The 24,633-nt window shown below is 38.5% G+C and overlaps 1 protein-coding gene across 3 annotated transcripts in view; it reads right to left on the minus strand.

Moving 5' to 3' along the window:
- The window catches only part of LOC122794421 (low density lipoprotein receptor adapter protein 1-like), a 1,120,082-nt gene that overhangs the window by 487,622 nt on the left and 607,827 nt on the right, over window positions 1–24,633 (minus strand). For all 3 annotated transcript variants that reach the window (XM_044062793.1, XM_044062791.1, XM_044062792.1), the window contains exon 3: window positions 23,582–23,694. In XM_044062793.1, the coding sequence (XP_043918728.1) occupies window positions 23,582–23,694 (113 nt within the window). The remainder of the gene's footprint in view (window positions 1–23,581; window positions 23,695–24,633) is intronic.

Raw genomic sequence — 24,633 nt, forward strand, 5'->3', positions numbered from 1 at the left:
GTAACTACACAGCAGTACCACCACCTGCCTGTAAATTGTAACTACACAGCAGTACCACCACCTGACTGTAAATTGTAACTACACAGCAGTACCACCACCTGACTGTAAATTGTAACTACACAAGAGTACCACCACCTGACTGTAAATTGTAACTACACAGCAGTACCACCACCTGACTGTAAATTGCAACTACACAAGAGTACCACCACCTGACTGTAAATTGTAACTACACAGCAGTACCACCACCTGACTGTAAATTGTAACTACACAGCAGTACCACCACCTGACTGTAAATTATAACTACACAGCAGTACCACCACCTGACTGTAAATTGTAACTACACAGCAGTACCACCACCTGATTGAAAATTGTAATTACACGGCAGTACCACTACCTGACTGTAAATCGTAACTACACAGCAGTACCTCCACCTGACTGTAAATTGTAACTACACAGCAGTATCACCACCTGACTGTAAATTGTAACTACACAGCAGTACCACCACCAGACTGTAAATTGTAACTACACAGCAGCTCTGGGGCTACTACTCAAATAAGTAAACAAAAAAATTCTGCTCTCGGTTCTGTTTAATTTCTCCAAATTTTTTGTGTTTCTAATACTGTGACGAGAATGGACTTGATTCCTAAGTCAGGGTATAATTAAAGTTCATGAAATTAATATTGCTTCAATCGTTGATGCCAAAAGTGTTATTTGTAGAGCCCACAATGTGCCCAGAATTGAGTCCTTCTGAAATTCATACGGAGTTACATGTATCAGTAGCATATCTGCACAAGGGGTGGGTAAATATATGTTAAAATTACTTGTTTAAACGCTTGCATTACAGATGATTATTTGTTTGGTTACATATAAATGTAAAATACACTGGGATGGTATACAGCTTAAAACCAGAATCTTTGACCATAACTCTAATGGGAAGGAAACAGAATCAGAATTTTCCATATAAACACATAAGGGGATTTCACTGTGATGGCTTGGATAACTTTGCCTTCTTCATCATAGGTTCATACTAAGCTAACTGCCCTTGCAAGCCACTTTAAGCCTAGCCAATTATCCCTTGTGAGACTCAAACCCTGCACCTTGTATTTGTAAGGCAAACACTTTAACCATTAGGCCACCCTCTGAACATTAAAATGCATCATTAATCATTAAAATACATTGTATTTATCCCATGCTGATGTGAGGCAGAAGAAGGCATTCCATACTTAGTAAGAAAGAAAAAAAGAGAGGTGCAGTGGTTAACACTGTCGCCTCATTGGAAGAGGTTCTGGAAAAAAAAATAAAAACAGCGGCACCCTGTGTGGCAGTGGCTGCATCAGCACATTAGGGAAAAGTGCTTAATTCTTCTTCTTTTTGTTTCTTCTGCAGCATCATAACTGCATCAAACTGAATGTCTAGTGATCTGGGAAGACAGGGAAAGGAGGTTAGAAATGTGTGCTTTAGAAAGAGAATCAGGGAGGTCTGATAAGAGTTTAGTGGCCTGGGCCAAAAGGGCTATGGCATATTTTGACATGTCTGTCTGGTAATTCACTGCCCTGAAGGCCAAAGAAGCAGAAGTATATATTTTTTGCCAATACACTCCATGGCCTTGCTGTCTTTGTCTGTGGGGAGGACAGATGTGGAAGGAAGCAGTTTGGAAGGCTTATCAGCAGAGACTGAGACAGTGCCAGGGTCTGCAACTGGGCCCTTGATCAGAAATGTAGCCCGCCGGGGCCTTATAGAACCCGTCAGGCCTTAAAGGGGCAGGGGGTGGTTGTGAATCTGAGTTCACAGAAGGTGCATTGAAGGCATCCAAGAAAGTAGGCAGGACAGGCGGAATAACCGAAGGAGCAGGTGTGTCCATCTGCAGGAGTTCATAGCATCTTTTTTGGACATCTGACATTTTAGAGGAATCCCACTTAAAGAATTCTCTCATATTGGAGATGGTCTCACCAAAAGTGAGATCCTCATCTGGAGAGTCTGTCTCAGCAGAGTCCTCTTCTGGGGAAGCATAGCCAAGGGGAGATGGCATCTGAGACACATAGAAAAGTCCTCAGCTTCAGATTGAGGGATCTTCAACCTGAGGCCTTGGACTAATAAGTGGAGGGGCAACTGGTGGATAGGCAGGCATAGCAGGCCTTACGGCCATGACTGCATCAACTAAAATTTGTGAGAATGCTTGCCAGACTGGTTGGCTTTCAGTAGGGGATGAAACATGCTTGGATTTCTGTTTCCTTTTCAGGGATGGCCTAGAGGGCATAGAGCCTAAGGGAGGCTTATGTTCGGTAAGTTCTGGAGCTGTGAAAGAACCTGTCTGGGCAGCCAGAACAAGCTCCCCCTCATCATCGGCAGCTGAAGTCTGTGAAACCTCAATGGACGTACCTTCTGCTCTAGGTTCTGTGGCCTCTCAAACGGCACCTGTTATACCCATTTTGGCAGATTCTGAATGTTTCTCCAGGCCAACACTGGTCACAGAAGGGACATCAAGTGGAGGAGATGCAGCAGCAGATTCAGTCCTAGAAACTTTGGCCTTCTTTTTGGGTGGCTCAATGGACTGACCATACAGCCCTTCCATAGCTAGCGCTAAGCGTTTTAGACTTTGGTTTTCTAAATAAATACTGAGGGTGTGCAGATGGAAATTTCCAAATTTCAACAGACATATTTGACTGCCATAAATCTTTTCTCATACAACCCCTCAATCACTTGATAGGACATCATTTTTCCTCTCACATTCTTCCTATGTCACCCCAGTTTGCTTTACAAAGTCATCTTATGCTTTCCTGGACATGTGTTCAAACAATAAGAATGTGTTCTTCTTGACCTTCTTTGCAAATGGGGCTAGTTTGGCTTCAGCTGTGATGCCATTTCTAGCAATAAACACTTGTAAACTTTATTGGATACCATAGAAAGGAGATAGATAACTTATACAGCCAGTCATTTCATGCAAGTATTATCAAACATTTATAACAAAGGCGTGGTTGATCATCCTTTTTATTATTTGTCTTGGAAAGTCTTGCTTCTCAAAAGCTTTTCAGAATCTCACACACATTCTGTGAAACAGTCATTTTCTTCTTGCTTCTTGGAATTTATTATTTATTTATTTACTGACATTTTGTTTTCCAGGAGAGTTCAACTGGATGCTTTTATCTGTTTTCATTGGAGGCCTGGGGGAAAAATCTCCACAAATAAAAGAACAGAAAATACATATGCTTAGGTGAAAATTGACATCATATTACAACTAATTGTGAATACACAGATTAACACACGTCATGTAGAATAATACACTTACACCATAATTAAAGTAATATAAGTATAATATCATGTAGTGCTGACATGTTATAAGTGGGAGAGTTTAATACTCAGCCATCAAGCAAATGTCAGAGTGGAACATTCAGAAGAGTGGATAAGAAGAAGGAAAGGAAGAGAGGGAAGAGTCGGAAAAGTATTTGTTAGAGGTAATAAATGGAGAAGATATGGGTGTCAGGAGAAATAATGACTAAAAGCAAGATTAAGAGCAAAGGAAAGAAGAGTAAAAGTAAGAGAAATAAATGCAAGGAAAATGAGATATAGAATGTATATAGGTATGAGAGGAGAAGGACCTGAAATATTAACCAGGAGAGCAGCATAATAATCATGTTTGGACATCAGACTAGGTGGCACAGTAAGCTGTTTCATGACTTATATCAGCTTCTGATTATACATAACGGTCGGGATTCTAGAAGGTATTAAACACCACTACCATAAAGCTTTTGGAGTAATTAAAGGGACAAGTTAACAAACAGTGTTTATGTGTGATAGTAGATCTTATCCAATTAACTAATGCAGTGTAAACTTACGTTGTGGTTAAATGTGCACATAAACAAGTGGCAATTACAAAAATTCTTACACTATTGTACTCCAAAATTCTCTGAATAGTTAAAGGGGTAGAGTAACAAACAGTTTGTGTGTGTGTGGTAGACAAAAATAAGACTGAACATACATAACATCGCATGATTTAAACATAAAATGAGTGAAATATCAAAAAAGGAAAGACAAGTTCCTTTCCCGATGTTTACACTAAACCACCCCATAACACTAGCCTCCAGATTGTCTGAATAGTGGTAGGGTTAAGGGAAGGATTTTTTAATGCATAGTGTGGGGTTAGGGTTGGTGTGGGGACAGGTTTAGTGTTAGGGTGCATTACTAAGGTGAACAGTGGAGCTTAGCCCACATCTCAGTTGTTTAGTTGATCGTAAATGGTTCACTATGCAGCTGTCAAACAAATACACACTCAATCTTTAGGAAGGAATGCATATTTATTTATTTACATTTTTTTTTGACCGGGAGTGTCCGACTGGACGTAGGTCCATTTTCAGCGGAGGCCCGGGGAGAAAAGCTCCACAGTTAAAATAAACAGACAGTAGTTACATTGGATTACATAGTGATTAACAATTTACTATAGCAATTACTTACAACATATTTACAGATGAAGAACATAGTACATCAGTAGGCAACTAGAATCTTTATCTGTGAAGTACATAACAAACATTAACAAATGTTACAATAAGAAGCTCCTGCTGTATAATAAGTACTAGGCTTATGAGCATCTGAGCTTGCTATAATCAAGGTAGTTAGTGGTGTGGAAAGAAAGGTAGTGGTTGGATGGGGTGGTTGATATTAGAGTGGCAGTTGGAAAGGCATGTTTTTAGGTGCACTTTTAGTAAAGTTTTGAATATATATTTATAAATATATATATATATATATATATATATATATATATATATATATATATATATATATATATACATATATATCAAATAACACATTTGTATCCGCTGTCTTCCTAGACCTATCCAAAGCTTTTGATATGGTCTCCGATAATAAACTACTAAATGTCCTTACAGAACCAAACTTATCTCAGTCCAGCCTTGCCAGGTTCCAGGATTACCTAACTGGACGCCAGCAAGCAGTACGTTGGCAAAAAACACTCTCATCACGACTTCCAGTTACCCAGGAGCCCCACAAGGCTCAATACTAGGACCTCTTCTCTTCTCTCTGTTCACAAATAACCTCCATATCTCAACCCCACTGGTCACCTTCATCCAATACACAGATGACTCCACAGTCATATGTGCCACACCGAGCTCTAAACACAAACTCAACAATCATTCCTAGAAGTAGAAAAACGGTTAACTAACTCCCAATTAATTCCAAATCCCCCCAAAAAACAAAGCTCATGATATTCCAGCCCACAAAATACTCCATTTGTATAACTACTTTTAGCATCATTTAATCAAATAATACCACCATCACCCCCTCCCAACATACTAAACTTCTAGGAGTTGAGATAGACTGTAATGTGATGTTTGATGTTCATCCCGGGGATCACCTCTGTGGCTCTGCTTGACAGTGGCACAGGAAAGTAATTTTCTTGGGTGACAAAAGCCAGGGTACCTTTTTGGCTGGGCTTGTATAGGCCCCAGGGCCGATAGCCTAGTACCTACCTATGAACATATCACAGACAGTCAAAAAAGTACACAAAAAAACTTGGTACCTTATATAAAATTAAACATTTCTTCCCAGATAACACCAAAGCTACTATTACCCAGACACATCTAATCTCTACATTGTTCTATGCATCCCCTATACTGATGAACTTAAGAAAATCAGAACTGGCAAAATTAGAAACCTATTACAATAAAATCGTCAGATACACTACAAACTCAGCATCTAGATCACACCACTTCATACCACTAAAAAAACTGAACTGGCTGGAACTCCCTCAGCTGCTTCTCTTTAACCAACTAACTATAGCCCACAAACTCTTCTACAATCCTGATAAAACCCCTTCCCTGAGCCATCTAATACCTCCTTACTCCACCACTAGAACCCTAACATCTACCCACAAACCCCTTCTTAGGCTCATAGGTTGGTACTAGGCTATCGGACCTTGGGCCTATACAAGCCTAGCCATAACAATTCCCTGGCTATTTCTTCCCGCAATATTTACTTCCCTGGACCCCTGTCTATCAGGGCCACTGATGTGATCCCCAGGGTGAATTTCCTATCTCACATCCAATCATCAAGGTTCCTTTTAAAGAGGACAAAGAGGTGCTCTGTTTCACATGTATGGGCAGTCTATTTCAGAGTCTGGGGAGTCTCTGGGTCAGGAACCTATCCCTCCAGCATATTTTGTTCATTGTGATGACAAGGTTTAGATCCCTGGAGCATGTGTCTCTGAGGGATTGGGATTTCTTTAAGTGTAGCATGTCCAACAGCTCTGGGTTTGACATGGCCTTGTATGTTATGCAGAGATCGCCTCTGAGTAGACGATATGCAACAGAGTATAGGTGGAGTTTTTTAGACGATCAGCATAGGGCATCTGCTTTAGGTCTGTGATTCTTTTAGTGAGGTATTTCTGCGGCCTTTCCAGTTGTTGCAAATGTCTTGAGAGGTACATACCAAATGGGGCGCTGTATTTTATAATGAGTCTAATGAGGGATGAGTACAGTGGGACAATGACCTCCTTTTTTCTGTATGAAAATCCCTTAGTGATGAGGTGTGCCAGATAGGATTTCCTGACTGTTGTGGCGATGTGGTTATCAAAGGTGAGACCACTGTCCACTTGTGTCCCTAAGTCACTTATCACACTTTTGGAGTTTAGTGTACTGCCACCTATGTGGTAATTCACGGGTACATGTTTTTTACCAAAGGGGTTAACTATACATTTCTTGGCACTGAGCTTGAGCAAATGGCTCTGGCACCAAGCACCTGTTTCTGTAAGGCCCTTTTGTAGAATATCCACATCATTTGGGGATTAAATAATGGCTCCCAGTTTGCAGTCATCTGCAAACTTTGCTAACCAGAGTCCCTTAGTGTTGGCCTGTACTTCAGTGAAGTAGATGACAAACAAGAGCGGTCACAGGACTGAACCCTGAGGTACTCCATTTGTCACTTGTCTGGAGCTGGATTTGGAGTTGGCTACTTTTACATTCTGGGTTCTGTCAGTAAGCCAGTTGGCAACCCATCGAGTGATGTAGGGATTAATGCCCAGCTTAGTAAGTTTAAGCTTAGTAAGTTTACCTATGATTCCAGAGTGGGGGATGGTGTCAAAGGCCTTGGCGAGGTCCAGAAAGGCTGTGTGGACCACCTTACCCTTGTCCACGGCTCTGGAGACTGATTCAAAGAAGTCAATCAGGTTCAGGAAACAAGATCGGCCCTTCACGATGGGGGTCCTGTGTTTGAAGGTTGCCAATGTCTTTGTTTATAAGTTCCATGACAATACATTCCATGGCCTTGCAGATCAGGCTCATCAGGCTGATGGTGCAGTAGTTCCCGGAATCCAAGGTGGATCCCCCCTTGTGGAGTGGGATAACTGTAGCTGTGCACCACTCAGTGGGCACGAAGCCTGGGGTGAGGCTATGATTAAACATGACACTTAGGTGAGGTGCCACTTCATTTTGTAATTCATGTAGTACACAGCCTGGGATGTTGTCTGGTCCATTGAATGCTGTATTCTTACGTTTTGGATAGTGTGTTTTTTACCTGTGTGGCCAATATTACTGGAATTTGGCAATCTTTCAGTACTGAAATAGGCCCTTTAGGGGGTGAGGGGGTAAAGTTTGCACTGAATCGATCTTCTAAGATATTGGCAATATCCTTGGGACCAGTACATTTAATGCTATTCTGTTTTAGCTCAGAGCAGATCTGAGCATTGACAGTTAGATTCTTGACATAGCTATAGAATGCCTTGTGGTTGTCTTTGGAATCTTTGGCAATTTTATTTTCGTAACTAGCTTTGGAGGATTTTATGAGGGATCTCAGCTTCTTACTGAGGCTGATAAGGGAGTTTTTTGCATCCTGGGATTTTCTTCTTTTCTGCAACAGTTTTTTTCCTTTTGTTGTAAAGTTTGTTTATGGCAAGAGACCACCAGATTGGCTTCTGTTTTTTGGTGGAAAGTGTCTTGGTTCTATTGGTGATGGCATGATTCATGCATGAGTGGATGTGCTCATACAGTGCCTTAGTGTAGGATTCAGCAGTCGAACTTTCAGTTCCTGTCTGCACGGGTGTCACGAAGTTTATCACTTCTGACTTGAGTAGCATGAAGTTGGCTTTGGAGAAGTTTTTTACGGAGGTTTCCTTACTGGGGGTTGGGGTGGGATGTGGATGTCAAGGGTGATTAGCTTATGGTCAGTCCTGACAACGAGGGGGTGTGACCATAGGTGTGGAGCATCAGTTTCTCATGTTGGTAATGACCAGGTCTAGGATACTGGAGCCCCTGGTGGGACTAAGGATTAGTTGATCCAGGGCATTGGAATTTATGAATTCCAAGATCCATTGGGCAAAGGTGTTGGTACACAAGTAGTTTTCCCAGTTAATGGCAGGGTAGTTGAAATCACCCAGTATTAGGGTGTTTGGTTGTATCTTAATATTTTCCAGTTTGTTTAGAAAGGTGTAGTGAAAATCTTGGGGCATGGTGGGGGATCTGTAGCAAGCTACAATTTGGATTGCAGTCTTACCTAGTGTTAGTTGCACCTGGAGAATTTCAGATGCATTGTGTTAGGCAACTAGTCTGGTGTTGTGAATATCCTTGTGAATATGGACACTCCTCCACCTTTAGTGTTTCGGTCCTGGTTTGGTGGCCGAAAAATGTGGTAAGAGTTGTAGCCTGGTATTGCAGGGGTGCTCTCTGGAGCCTTGAACCAGGTCTCAGTTACTGCACAGATATCGATGTTCTCCATTTTTAGGAGTGCCTCAAGAGAGTGCATTTTGAGGTTTAGACTTTTAGCATTGAGTACCATTACCTTCAGATTTTGCATGCTTGTACCTGCTAAGGTGGTGGTTTTGTCCTTTGAACGTTGCCTAAAAAAGGCACTATAGGGGTGGCAAGGGCCTTAGACAGTAACCTGAATCACAGGGGTAACAGGTGCAGACCATCTCTGGCAAAGCATCGTGTTCTGTCAGTCATGTTGTCCCAGGCAGACAGATACTGAATTCCCTTTGAATGACACCAGAAGCTTAGCCAATTGTTGAAGTCAATCATTTTGTCCTTATACTGTGGTATAATTCTGGGCGAAGGCAGGATGCTACTCAGGGCTAGGGTCATACCTGCCTGGGCCACATGATCCGACAGCTCTTCCATGTCTCTTTTCATGTAGTCCAGGGAGGTACGTCTCAAGTCATTCACTCCCAACATGGACAATTACAGAGTCATATTTGTACTTGTTGTGGAGTGACTTGAGTGCATGCATTATGTGGTGGATCCTGGCACCCGAGAGGCAGCTGACTGTAATTTTCTCCTTGTTCTGCCTGGTGAGTGTGACATCAGTGTGCCTGACTATAGAGTCACCTATGACTAAAGTTTTGGGTGTGTTGTCTTGCCTTAGGGGCTGTTGTTGGGTGGCACACTGGTGTTGTGAGCTATGTGACACTTTAGTTGTGACTGGTGTTTGTATGTGTTTCAGCTTTGGAGGTCCTTGCTGCTTGGGCAGGTTAATGTTAAGGGCTCCACATATGTGGGTTTAGTGTTACTATGTGTGGGTGTTAGTGGTGTGGGTTTAGATGGGCTATGTGTTGCTTGAGGTGTAGTGCGGATGCAAACCTTCTCCTCTTGACTGTCTAGCACAATGTTGGGTGGAGAGAGCTTTGCTTCCAATTTGGCTATGTAAGTGCATCTCTCGCAGGCTGTATGGTTGGGTGGTAGGAGGAGAGAGTTGTCTGTGTACATGAGGCAATTGCTGCACTGCCCCAGTATGCCCAGATTCACCAGGTTGACAGGAGAAATCACCGGAAGCTGACCCTTGGGCATGCCTGCTTTGGTGCTTTTTTTGTAAATTACAAGAGCTGTTTTCCCTCACCTTAGCAAGGTACTTTGCAATTATAGGCTATTTAGTGCCTACAATTAATTTCTCCTTATTAAAAATGAGAGTTGAGTGCTTGTATCAGTTTAAGACTTCCTAGTGCTTTCCATCAGGTTTTAAAGCAAGTGCTAGTGACAGGGATGCTTAAAGGTAAGATGAAAAAAATGGTTTATCCTAAACACTTCAGTGTGCACTAGAGTTAGATGTGAAAGTAGGTAACTTAAGTTTTACCTGTCTAAAAAGTTAAATTTTAGTGGAGAGTCACTATTTTTAAAACAGCAAGACAGATTGAAAGGGGGTGGTCACTTTTGTATTCTGGTACTATGGGATACAGTAGTATGGCCAATAAATTCAAATAGTTGAAGGGGAGTGATTTCACAAAATGATAATTTTGTGTTTACTCACACAAGCCAGTAAAAACAGAGAGGAAATGATATATATGGTCAAATTAACATAAGGGGAAGGCAACTAGAAAGACAGTGGTGTTTAAGAACACTACAGTAACCGGGTTGGGAAAGAATTTTTGCCTCACTCACAAGAGACAAATCTGTGGTCTCTTTTCAAGTTTTAATATGCAGTTAAAAGCAGAATACAAGTAAAACACATGGTAAATAAAACAAATCACAGTATTCAAAATAGAAAAAGGCAATAAAGTAATACAACAAATAGAAAGCAAACTAACCTTTCCCTCACAGCAAAGTGTAGCAGAGTCTGGGTGAGCCTTTCTAGTAAAGCTCTGAAATGTTTTATTTCACCCTTTAAATAGAAGGTTTAGTTCCTAGCTCTACACCCGCAGTTCACAGATAATTAACCTTAACTGACTTGTTCTACTGACCTGTACTAATTTCTGCCTGACTCACAAGAGACAGAGCTGCGGTCTCTTTTCAAGTTTTAATATGCAGTTAAAAGCAGAATACAAGTAAAATACAAGGTAAATAAAACAAATCACAGTATTCAAAATAGAAAAAGGCAATAAAGTAATACAACAAATAAAAAGCAAACTAATCTTTTCCTCACTGCAAACTGTAGCAGAGTCTGGGTAAGCCTTTCTAGTAAAGCTCTGAAATGTTTTATTTTACCTTTTAAGTTGAAGGTTTAGTTCCTGGCTCCACCCCCTCAGTTCACAGATGATTAACCTTAAACTCAACTGTTCTGTTGACCTGTACTAATTTTTGCCTGACTCACAAGAGACAGAGCTGTGGTCTCTCTTCAAGTTTTAATATGCAGTTAAGAGCAGAATTAGAACTAAAAAGCCCAAAAACCAAGCTGGTGAATGCCTCTTCTCAAATTACATAGGCAAATACTGGAATGAATTACCACAGGATATAATATCTACCCCAACCCTATACAAATTTAAGAAAACACTAAAATCTCACCTAGCTAATAAATGGCTATGCCACTGCTCTGCTCCTGGCTAACCATATTAAAGATTAAAGGCTTTACATGACCGAACCAACCATACCTATATTAAGCTATCTCAAAAATAATTATAAAACTGCAAACCTCCTTGATTATACTAGTCTATCAGAAATCCTTCCTTCCAGACTATACCTTGCTGAGATTTTCCAGACAGACTTTACCAGGCTGTACTTTACTCATGTTTTCCAAATGTATCTACCCAGTGTTTTTACAACTGACTTGTAATTCCTTTACCAACTGTAACTTTGCTGTGAATATACAAATATATTTTTACCTGACCATACTTTGCTGAGGCTTTTCAAATGTAGATACCCCGTATTTTATAATTGTCCTGTAATTGTGCTACATTGTAGATTGCGTGGAGCTTTGCTGTGATTATCCAATTCTATTTTTTTTTTTACCAGAATGTACCTTGCTCATGCTTTGCAACTGTAGCTATTTTGTGTTTTACAATTGTCCTGTAATTTGTTCTATATTGTACAGTATGTGGAGCTTTTCTCCCTGGTCCTCTGTTGAAAAAGGGCATGTGTTCAGTCAGACTTTCCCGGCAAACAAATGTAAAAAAAAAAAAAAAAAGATATATATATATATATATATATATATATATATATATATATATATATATATATATATATACATATATGTGATATATATATATATATATATATATATATATATATATATATATATATATATATATATATATATATATATATATATATATATATATATATATGATATATATATATATATATATATATATATATATATATATATATATATATATGTATGTATACATATTTATATATATATATATATATATATATATATATATATATATATATATAGATATAGATATAGATATATAGATATAGATATATGTGTATATATAAATAGATGGATATAGATATACATGTAAAGGTATGGACAAAATACTTATGTGGAAGCATTACAGCAGACATATTGAAATCTAAATTAAATAACTTCCAAAGCATGCCTCACAAGTATAGGCACTATCACAATATACAGATTGTATCTTTCATGTAAAAATAATCCTTAACAACACGTGCCCAGAGCACTGTAGTCGTGTACATATACAAAAAGTACCAAAAAGTTATAGAGTTAGAAGATTAAAAAGCCTTAGAATATTTACGAATCGAGGAATCTATGACTCAATAAATCCTCTGTAGTCATCTTATTGTACAGCCCTCTCTAGCACTATACTGAGTGCCCTCATCCCAGGACCCAATGACTGGGAATGAAAGGGTCAAATGATGGAGAAAAGGTAGATGATTGACAGATAGTGGGGGCAAAGATAACCCAGAAAAAATAAGAAATAACACCTGTCTACAAATGTATGTAGTTGTATACTTCCAGACCCACAAGATTTACACACAAACACACACTTATATGTCAATGTATGTATACACATGCATATATGTTGATATATGTATGTGTACATATATCAACATATGAACATAGGTGCACTCATGCATATTTGTTAATGTTTGTTATTATTGCTAAAAGCGAAAAATACCTGTGGATACTAATATGAGCTAACAATGTAATCTGTGGCAGACAAAATAAGAACTACTATTAAAATAAATAGCAAGATGCTCAGTAAGCCTGCAACTCAAATAAGATGAGAATAGTTCAACTAACAGAACACCCAGGGACCTAAGACTGATTTCACAAAACATGGTGATCCACAAATTATACACTGCCATAGCTCACTGACATCCTCAAACTTTTGTGGAACACCAGCAGAATTACTACGGGAGTTTGAGAATACAATATCATGTGTTTCTCTAGTTGACTTGTGGACCTACATATGTTATCATAATTAAATTACAGTATTTTTTTTATTTTGTATACTTGATGTGCCACATTGTGATTGTATAGTGCAATAAATCACAAAGCCTAAGCACGTTACACCAAGCCACATTACAGCTTATGGTAGCATGCCAAGGTTTCTAATTAATTATTCATGAGGGCTTTGTTCACTGCCGTCTTTGTGAAAATGCAGGGTATAACACCGCACTCCTTTTGCCAAGCTACAATACTAGGCTTCAGAATCCATCCCTGACTTTTCCTTAATCGGCTATCTGTTTGCTATTTGTCTTTATCTGTTGAATTAATACAGCCTAAACAAAGTAAATATATTATACAAACATAATCACTAATGTCAATATATGCAATATAAATAAATATATACATTTCACAATTATTTTTTTTTTGTTTCATTTTCTTTTCCTAGCTTTAGATTCTGATTCTCTGCTGCTTTTCTTTCTCCTCCTTTGCTTCTTTACCGTAGGCACCATAGAAAAAATAACATTTTAATATATTAAATATTAACTCTCTAATAACATTTTAATATATTAAATATTAACTCTCTAATAACATTTTAATATATTAAATATTAACTCTCTGAAGTTCACAGTGTTCCTTTTGTTTTTTTCATACATTTGTTAAACAAAAGCTTCATTTTTGATAGGGGCAAGTTGAAAATGACAGCCAGTTTATTTGCAGATGAAGTCCTTAATAAAGCTACTTAGAAATTACTGACATGTATTTTTCATTTTTATTATATAAAATAGCATTATTATCATTAGGAAAACCTTTCTTCCCTTCTACTTGTACTTATTTTAAATTTTCCACTTCTAATTAGTCCTTTGCTGTTACTCCTTAACTCACTGGCATTCATTGTGCTTCTCTTATAGAAAGCAATTAACTACAACACAGTATTTATTTCCTATATAATCTATTCACAAATGCCATTGAGCTGCTATCATACATGCACTATTATAACAATAAACACAGTTTCATTTCACTGTACCACTAAATTATGTCACATTAACATTTGTTATTCCATTTTATAGAAACTGGTTTTCATTACAGGTTAATTTAATTTACTTACATTTTTAACAAAACGTGTTGCAATTATTCACTAAAACCCAACTTAATATCATTTGTATTTTTGTTTGTACTATTACTAAATAAGTTAATCTGCTTATGCATTTCATTATTTCAGTATTTTGACTGTTTTATATTTCCTTTTATTTTTACATTCTATTTTGTATAAACAGCATATATGACGTATTGCTGTTACCTCAGACTAAACTGAAATGGCTGTACTATGCTTACAATTCCCGTAACATAAACAGCCCAGTCAACCCAGGTTTTATTAGTGGCTCAGATGACCAACAGAGCAGAAGGGGAGGATGGACTTTTGTATGGGCATTTCTTACTGCGATCTCTGGTGGAGACAGAAGTGTAAAGAGTAGTGTGCATGAATGAGCTGCAGAGGCGAAACAATACGCAGCACATTCCCATTTCATGTCTGCCTGTTGAGCATCACCCACACAACCTCAATGAGAGAGGAAATCATGGGCAGAGCATAATAGAAAACATCCCAGTGGAATGGTAACGGCTGAAACTCTGCAAAGATGCCCTTAAGCATCTTATTGTTATACCATAAATAAATTCCATCTCTTTTTGTATCTCCTGTGTCAGTTCTCTTCTATTGATTTTTAGTTCTAGATCATTTATGAATGTCACTGCCTTATTCGCCCTCCAAATGTTCCTAAACTGAGAGAACTTATCTAGTTGCTGATCTTCCTCTTTCTTGATAAGCATTTCAGCCTGCTTCACTGTGTGTGAATGGGTTTGCCCTCATTCTAAATATCCATCAGGAAAGACCCTTTTCTAAAATCACATCATGGGTTAAATCAGGGGTTATACCCACAGGTTGCAACAGTTTTCTCAGAACTGTTTGAAATTGTGCATGTGTAAAAGGATATACTGTCACTTTGAATGCATATTAATTCCGTTTTTGGTCGTTATTGATCTTATGCCTGTACATCAGGGAAAGCTTGATAAGAGAAATTATGCTTATTTAATGCATCATTGCTTATACTGTCCTTCCTTATACAAATACAATAAGGTTTACTAGCTTGATTGTAACACAGTGATAGAGGGCTGATTCAATAAGCCTAAATATCAGAACAATCTTATTTAAAGCACATATTTCCATTTCATTCACTGTAGCATTTTTCTTTAATGGTACAGAACTTAACAATGTGGCCCCTGTTCTCACATTTGCAACACATTAATACATCATTTGTATTTTGTTTCACAGAACAAGGTGTATTTCTTATTGCAGTTTTAGCCTTAAACATAATCAATTAATTTTTAAATGCTGTCATTAACTAATAAACATCCTTCTAAGGTTGCTAGTTTATTAGTTTGCTTGTGATCACTTTGCAGGACCCATTTTCTTATATTACTTAGTAACATTCATTTAAACCTGTTAACTGATAACATTTCTAAATTTTGTATTACTTTCAAGTTCAAGCTAGAGCTTTAGCATAAGCTTTAAGTCAATCATCTGTGCACTTTTCTTATCTACATAAATAACCAAATGCTCATAATACTTTACTTCTTATATCTCAAAATTTAGAACAGTCCTCACTAACAGTTTTTGATTTATCATAGTTCATACAAACTGTGTATTCCATGTTTATGTATGTTTTCAGTACCTCACCTGTCACCAGGTATGCCAAGATTCTTTAATAGTTGCTCCAGTTCTTTGCAATGGCATGTCACTGAAATGTCACTAAATAAGATTATCCATCATCCCCCCTGGCTAGTTTCTTTGCAGCTGGTACAATACTGGAGTTAGCAGCTATGTTGGCCAGCATAATTAGCTATTTTGTAGCTGGACAAATGTTTGTCAGTCTCATCTTTGATTCTTTGATTTTCCCCAGTAATTCTTCCATAGTTGCAGACACCAGTTACCCATGCCAGGAACACAACAGTCACAGTACTAGAGGGGATATGTAGCCCAGATGTGATTTATTGGCAGCAGAGGCACTTTGAATATCCAGAAAAATGTTAAATCTCTTATGAACTGCCAGTGTACACACTGCCAGTGTAAGTTCTAAAAATACACTGAAGATGGAGCATACATCCAATCATTCAGAAGTCCGCAAACCAAATATTATCCCACTTGACTTTTCAATTTCTAAAGAAAACAAATGGTATCTTAACAAATTTCTTTTGACAGGTGTCACTCCTCACAGCTCCTCCAGAGTTCAAGCCGAAGTCCATGATTGCAGGCATCTCCTTAGTCCAAATTTCAACTCTAACAAAAGGTGCTTCCACAAGGTATACCCCACAGGTTGCACTTCACAGACTTGTCCTGACTGGGCTGTCCCTGTGAGTGATCACAGGTTTTCTTTCAGATGTAGGTCTTCCTTCAGATGCTGCTTGATGTCTGGAACTAACCTTCTGACTTCTATTTATCAGCTACCTTCATGTATACCCCCTTGATTGGTAATTAGTGTCTTGCTAGCCAGATAAATGTGAGAATATCCTCACATGCCTTAGTGCTAGTCATTAAAAACTAAAGTTAATGCAATATATTGTGAAAATATTGAAACCCAAAAACACACTTCAACCCTTAAAGCTATTCCAAATTCCAGATCTGCAGTTAGATTAAAAGAAAAAATGTACAATGAAAAAAAAGCAAAATACAGACGATATTCCATATTCAGTTTAGTGCAAAAAGTAACTTCTCATACTCCACACGGAAAATACACTCACAGTACCTCAGACATTACTGTCTACTGAAATCAACCCATAGATATGAAATTCATTCATTTTGAATATAAAATATGTTGGGTTAAAAGAGTGAAAATAAACTGAAACATGAAACAGAACTAGCCAGTCAGAAAACATTACTAGCAAAACTAATCTATCTGAAAAAGTTAAAGTAAAAATAATGACACACCAAGTTAACAAATGTTAACATAGCCCTCACTAGACTACTAAGCTATATGAAATAAATAAACTATCACTAAAAAAGTGGGGGGAGAAGCAATTCTAAGCAGCCATCTGCACATAGATAGTTCCTTTACCATATTCTAAGAATATCCCTGGTACAGCTTGGCTTTGCTTTATAATGAAGATGTCTTGTCAGCAACTCTCTCCAGTACACAAGCATCAAGATAGTTCATTTGTGAAGTGTGTAAGTAGACTAAAATAAGATGGAAGCTGATTCTTATGCTATAACAGATGAGATGAAGGTAATCGAAGAAGCCTTGTTGGATTGCCATGGATGATCAACAAATTAAGGCTTGCACCTAATCCTCAGAACTGAGCTTACCCAGAAGAACCGCAGCAACCCCAGCGGAAAGCAATAACATGTACATTCAGGAAGGGAAGAAAATGAGAAAAGGGTGCAAGAAAGACCCCATGACCAAAAGGAAGGCAAGAGAAAGTAACAAGGGGTAAGAGTGAGGGACAGGAACACTGCAACAGTGAGAAGTAGGATATCTACTGTTATGGTAACATCTTCCACAACTGTACTATGGCCTTCCTTATAACTATGGCAATATTCTTCACTCTTGTGAGAATACAAAAGCTACCGAAATGTATGGGAGAAGGAAGCCACAGAACAGCCCTCCAAAAGCCAATGAAGGATGGCCCTGGCACAGCCTACCCTGGTCCCAGGAATGACATCCAACTTGTATGTTTGGTGAAAGTGTAAACAGAAGACCAAGTAGCAGCTTCCAAGTTGGATCTAGTATCCAGACCCTTGAAAAAAAGCAGGAGAAGAAGTCACTGCCCTGACAATATGAGCATGAACAGAAGAGGAAAGCTGTTTGCATGAAAGTAATACCAAAATGAAATTTCCTTTGAAATCCAAGAGGAGATGGTTTGCTTAGATAATACCAAACTCAATTACCTAGCATGAAAGGAAACAAAAATATTTCCTAATATAGTTTCTCTTCTCTAGGTGATACCAGAGTTGTCTATGTAAAGCCAAGGTGTGAAGAACCCCCTCACTATTATTCTGTGGAGAAGGTAAAAAAAAAGGACTGATTCAAGGACAAATCATTAACCACCTGATGCATAAAAGAAGAATTAGTGCAAAAAGACAGAACTGCCATGAGGGCTTAAAGTTCAAAGAACCCTCTTAGCAGAAGTAAGAGCCACCAACAATATAGTCTGCCAAGTACAATCTTGTGGGGAAGAGGATACCGCAGGTTCAAAAGGAAACTGAGACAATTTCTCAAGAAGAAAATTAAGGTCCCAAAAAGGAAGAATAGGCTTTCTTGGAGGCCAAATATGGAGGATGTATTTCACTTCAAAACTAGAAGCCAGAGAAGGATTCAGAGGCAGACAAGCAGAAATGGATGAAATGTGCTTTAACAGATGAATATGCATAATCAGAATTAAGCAGCTCACACAAATAAGAAAGGACTGTAGGAATACCCAGAGAAAAAATTGTCCAGTTCATGCCTGAGACACCAAACAGAAAGCCTCTTTTATTTTGTCACACAGGATTTTTTAGTTGTGTTTTTTTTTGGCTTCATGCAGAATAGGAAGCACATTGTCAGAAAATTGGTGTCTAAAAGGAATCAAAATTCTAGTGACCAAAGTGTCAAATGAAGGGTGGGCAAGGGATGGTGAATAAGAGATCCCTTGTTTTGTGTGCGAAAATCTATCCTGTGAGATAACTTGTGATGATTGCTCCTACCCAGAAGAAACAGAAGGGGGAACCAGTGCTATCTGGGCCAAAAGGGAGTCACCAGCAAGATTTTTGGCCCATCCCACATGATCATGTGCAGGACCTTTGCTAATACAGGAAAAGGGGGCTAGGCATATAAAAACATCACCTTCCAAGAAAAAGACATGGCATTCACTTTGCAAGCCTAAGGACTTGGCATTCTTGAACAAAACTGAGGAAGCTGTCTGTTCAGAGACGAGGTGAAAATATCTACTTAAGGAGTACCCCACCAATTTACAATGTCCAGAAACACCTCCCTGTGAAGCATCCATTTGTGAGGATTTGTCCTGGACCTGCACAAAGAGTCTGTCATGAGATTATGCTCTGAAGGAATACCTACTAGCATAATCCCCCAACTATTAACAGGAAGTAGTTCCTTTCAGCACTCACTATGACCAAAAACACAGCCTCATTGGGACCCCACAATATCCTGGGATATGCCCTAAATAGCTTGAAACATGACCTATCAGGATAACTTCAGGCACATTTCAAATACAGCCTCATAACTGGATTTCTACCACAAGATTGGAGGACTGCAACAGTTATCCCACTTCACAAGGGTAGACGATCAACTGACTTTGGAAACTACAGACCTATTAGTCTGACTAGTTTAATATGCAAAGCTATGGAACAAATTATCAGGAAATAAGCAAAGGGCACAGGCAACCTTCAGACACTGGACTCAACCCAGTTTGGCTTTATCAAGGGAAGATCATTCCTACTGAACCTGGTGGACTTCTTTGAGAAGGTCAACAAGGCAATGGATGATGGAAAAATGGTGCATAACGCTGACCAAGACCTGGCTAAGGAATTTGATACAATACTTGATAAACTCACCAAAATGGGCATAAATCCCTGCATAACTTGATGAGTTGCCAGCTGGCTCACAGACAGTACCTATGAAGTCAGGATTAGTAATACTTCCTAGCAGGGAACCTCAGGGCTTAGTGCCGGGACCACTCCTATTTGGCATCTTCTTTTCAAAGGTAAATACTTAGATCATGGGGCTTCGGCTGACCAAGTTCACAGATGACTGCAGATTGGGAACTATCATAGATTCCTACCATTATACAAACATGTTACAAGAGGGTTTAACAAAGACAAGTGGCTGGTGCCAAAGTCACAGACCAAAACTTAAAGTCAAGAAAGGCATTATAGTGCCTTTTGCGAAAACTGCCACCCAAGCTAATTACCCCAGAAATAAGACACGCTTAACAGTTGACCTGGTAGTAAGAGATCTGGGGAATACATGGTGACAGTAATCTGGCCTTTGACCAACATGTGGCCAATGTAGGAAGAAAATGATACTATGACACCCAACTTATAAGTAAGGGCATGGTATCTAGGTCCAAGGAAGTCATAGTGCTACTTTATTTGTCCCTTATCAGACCCACCACTGAGTATAATGCATCCTTCAGCAGGTACCCGATCAGAAATATACTGTGCAACTAGAAACCTACAAAAGTTCCTTACTAGGAAAATCAAGGGTATACAAACACAGTATATACCTACGTACCTATGAAGGAATGCAACCAAGCGATGGTGGACTGCAAAATCCCAAACCTGAATAACCAGCCTGCAAATAAGGTAAGACTTTGTACCCCCTAGTTTATATACCACATGACTGTGGTATAGTCTGTAAAAACCGTTAGAGGACTTGGAACCCAAAGGAAGTAAAAGGTCTGGAGAGCTGGATTTATAACCCTCATCTCCTTGATGTTCATATGGTCTGCCAGTTGTTGATGGAACCATAGATTCTGGATTTCAAGGTTGTTGAAGAAGGCTCCTCAACCTTTATTAGAAACATCCATATACAGCTCCTGAGTAGGGAGAGGAACCTGAAAAGGCAGATCTAGATTCAGGAAAACCTTGTGAATCTACCACTGCAGCTTGAGCATGAGACAAAGCATGAGAGAAACCAGATACTTCAGAGGATGGCAGTGCTGGAGGCGCACACTTTAGAGATACCATTGAAATTTCCTCATGTGGAGTTTGGAAAGGCAGTCATGAGAATAGTGGCTGCAATGTGCCCCACAGCTTAGAAAAATTCCCTTGGAGGAAGGAGTGGAAGTGGTAAAAGGGAATAGAAATAAGCTGTCCAAGAAAGGACCTTGGGAGGTGGGAAGCAAGCCATCACTGGAATAGTCTGAATCCTGAAACTTAGGAGCACTTGATCCTGAGAGGGAGTCAATACAGACTTTTTGAAATTGAGGGTTCCCCCACAATGCGTAAAAGAAAAAGTGAACTGAAGAGCCTGAAGCAGGAGCTGCTGAGAGGGGGAATAAATCAAAAGGTCATACAAGTAAGGGAATATCTGAATTTCCTGATGTCTGCAAAAGACTATCACAAGAGCCAGACATTTGGTTATGAACCTTGGAGCAGCAGAAAGACCAAAAGGCAAAGAAGAGAACTGATATTGAGAGAAAGAAACAAAGAAACCAAAATGTTTCCTGAATAATGATCCATTTAATGTCAAAAATGAGGTTCAAAACATCCACAGTCAAGATGATCTTCTATGCCTTGCTTCCAAAAATGCTGGATTGGGGCTCTAGTTTAAACTCTGTATTAGATTAATTAGATAATCAGAAAATAAATGATTTAATGAATCAATGTATGAAAAGAGAACTCAGCTTGCAACTCATGGCTCTCACCACAGAACTCATTTGTACCTAAATATAGAATGTGTGTGTGTGTGTGTGTGTGTGTGTGTGTGTGTGTGTGTGTGTGTGTGTGTGTGTGTGTGTGTGTGCACGTGTGCGTGCATTCATACCTTTCTATGTAAATATATGCATCCTTGTTTCTGGAAACAATCATCTGCACCTTAGTGTTCTAACGACTACATAAAAAAGTGAAACATAAAATGAGTTGATATTTTTCATCAATGCATTTCCCACCAACTAAAAATATAAACTTCATTATGCTGAGCACTCTCCTATCTTTACATGCTCAATGCATTTTTTATACAAGCATTGCAATCATGTTAACAGTTCAGGACCAACATAATCTCAGAATATTCAGAAGTAACAAGCATCATGTTAGCTCCTAAACTATCCAATCCATTTATTTTCACCAGAAAATATTAGAATCTGTTTACAGATAATTGTACTGTCAGTGTGTGTGTGTGTGTGTGTGTGTGTGTGTGTGTGTGTGTGTGTGTGTGTGTGTGTGTGTGTGTGTGTGTGTGTGTGACTCTCTGTGTACATCTGTGAATCTGTTTTTCTCTGTGTGTTTATGTATACCAGTGTGTCTGTGCCTCTTTGTGTATGTCCGGCCAGGGTGGGAGCAAGTTAAAAATTTCATAAGTGTAATTAAAATGTCACATACAACAAAGGCAAGACTCAGAGATTTAAAGAATGTGAAAAGCATTCAGAGGTACAAGTTTCAGATTTGTCAAACTTCATGCCAAATGTTCCAAAGATTCCAGGTCTTTGCTTTACATGATAGGACATTGCACAGTGTAATACATTATGAAGTATCTATAGCAAGACATAAGATGTAAGGGGCATAGCAAATGACTCACAAACATAAGATCACAACATAAGCAGCACCATCTAGATGTTTTTGTTGTAATGTCAAGTCTAGTTACAGTAGCAACTCTGAATTTACCTCCCCTCTTTAAACTAATTCACAATTGATAGTTCAGCACTATGATGGAAATACTGCATTAATCTTCTTCTTTCGGCTTTTCCTGGTTAGGGGTCGCCACAGCGGATCACCTGTCCACTCATGATTGGCAGTGGAGTTTTACGATGTCGAGTGAAATACTGCATTAATAAAACACCCAAATTCATCAACAGGCCAGACTACCATATTCCAAACCTTAGATCAGCAAAGGTAGCACGTTCACTTTTCATTGCTCACACAAATATTACTATCATACACTCAGTATGTGAATATATTTTCTGAGATGCTAAGTAATATACAATGAAATGCAGCCATGGTTCAGTATGTATGTTAGGATTCTTGAAGATACTCAGAGTTAATCCAGTCTAAGGTATGTCTCTAAAGCAGCACTGCACGTAAGTAACTGACGTGACACGATTGTCTATTAGAATCTGTCCCTTTGTCTTCTCAGTAGTAGCCTGAATACGGCAAGACTTTATTTTGGCTTTTATAGCTCAAGGTCATTTTTGAAAATCATCTGCCTCTATCTTTTCTGCAATGTCACACATGCCTAATTAAGAACTTCTGCTAAGAAGGAAATTCATTAAACCACATATTAAACATATAAATACATTTATTTACTAGCTTTCTTGCTTTTGTTTGTATATTCGAGAATGGACGCTGGAGAATTGTATTGGCTCATAAAAATAATTGCCATGTTTGTAGGCCATGGAATTTCTTTAACTCATTCCCTCCAGTACAGCTCTTTCGAGTGTGTACCTTTACCTCCCAGTGGGTGTGGCAGCTTGAGCTTTGAAAAAAAAATGAAGTTATCACCTCACAGTTCTCAGCAGAGGTCAAATATCAATGTGTTTGCTATCAGGTATGCTTTAAGATAAAATAGTCTGGTACCTTGTATGTAGCATGGTTTTGGAATTATTAATGCAGATGTGATCAAGCAATACTTGACGCCTAGAGGCGCAGTAGGAGGTAACTGCAGAAATACCTGAAGGTGCACTCGGCTGTAATATGTTAACCAAATCACAGAGTTATTGCAGAACATTCACTGAGTCCATATATTTTTTCTCTTGGCTTTGCCTTTGAGAGACACTCTACTAATCATAAAACGCAAATAAGTCATCATCTTACCTGTATATTGAGACATTTTCAATTATCTCATTTGTTTCGGTGTCCTGTAGCAATAAACCCTTTGGTGAAACAGTTATTGTAATTTTTCGGAATTTCTTGGCACTAGCTCTTGCCTGAAAGAAAAGACAACATTTAATTTTTCCGGAACCTTAATTATCAGATTCCACAAGGCAGACATTATATTAATCTAGTAATTCAACATTCTCACTTGAAATCACCCTGTCACTGTAATCACCCCACCTGAACCCTCCCTCTCTCTATTGCTACCATCACCTTTCCTCTCCTCACTATTGCTAAACCTTCTCACTAACTGCTTTGTCTGACTTACTCTTCCTTTTGAAGTCGACCTTGTGTGCATCTTTCAGCTAGTGTTCAGCTCACTGTCTAATTACTAAACCTTTTATTCGCATTAAATGGTTCTGTTGCTAATTATCATTACTGTACACGTTTTTTAAATGTTTTTGTATATTTCTATTGTATTCTTACCTCAATTCTAGCACTGTTCTTGATTTGTTTTATTGCTGAGCTCAACTTGTTGTACTAAGACGCTTCATCTATATTCTCTTAAATGTTTGTACTGTTTTATTGCATATTGCATATTGTATATTTTTTACTGTATCTCTTCTCAATTTTGTAATTATTCTTGATTGTTACACTCTTTTTAGGGAGCTTTTCTCCCTGGGCCTCCACCGAAAAAAGGCTTTTGCTAAGTCGGACTATCCTGGTCAACAAATGTCAAATAAATAAATAAATGCAACCCTGAGCTTAACGTTATCCAGGCTTAGTCTATGGCATAAGAATTGCTAAAAATTAAATCCTTTTTGAGGCCACACTGAGGAACAGATTTCCTTGATGTTTCTCATTAGCAGGCCTTCATTCCCCAAAATTAATTTGGAACTTAAAATTCTCCACCAGGAAATAATGACCATTATTTTGTTTTATTTGTTTTACAATTTGAAACAGAAAGTACAACGTAGACATCAGATATGAAAACCTTCCAATATATTAATCTGCAACAAAGACTGAAATAATTATAATTTAATTGGATAGAA

This window comes from Protopterus annectens, chromosome 2.part1 (assembly GCF_019279795.1).
Source record: "Protopterus annectens isolate FY-2018-M chromosome 2.part1, PAN1.0, whole genome shotgun sequence".
Classification (NCBI taxonomy): Eukaryota; Metazoa; Chordata; order Ceratodontiformes; family Protopteridae; genus Protopterus; species Protopterus annectens.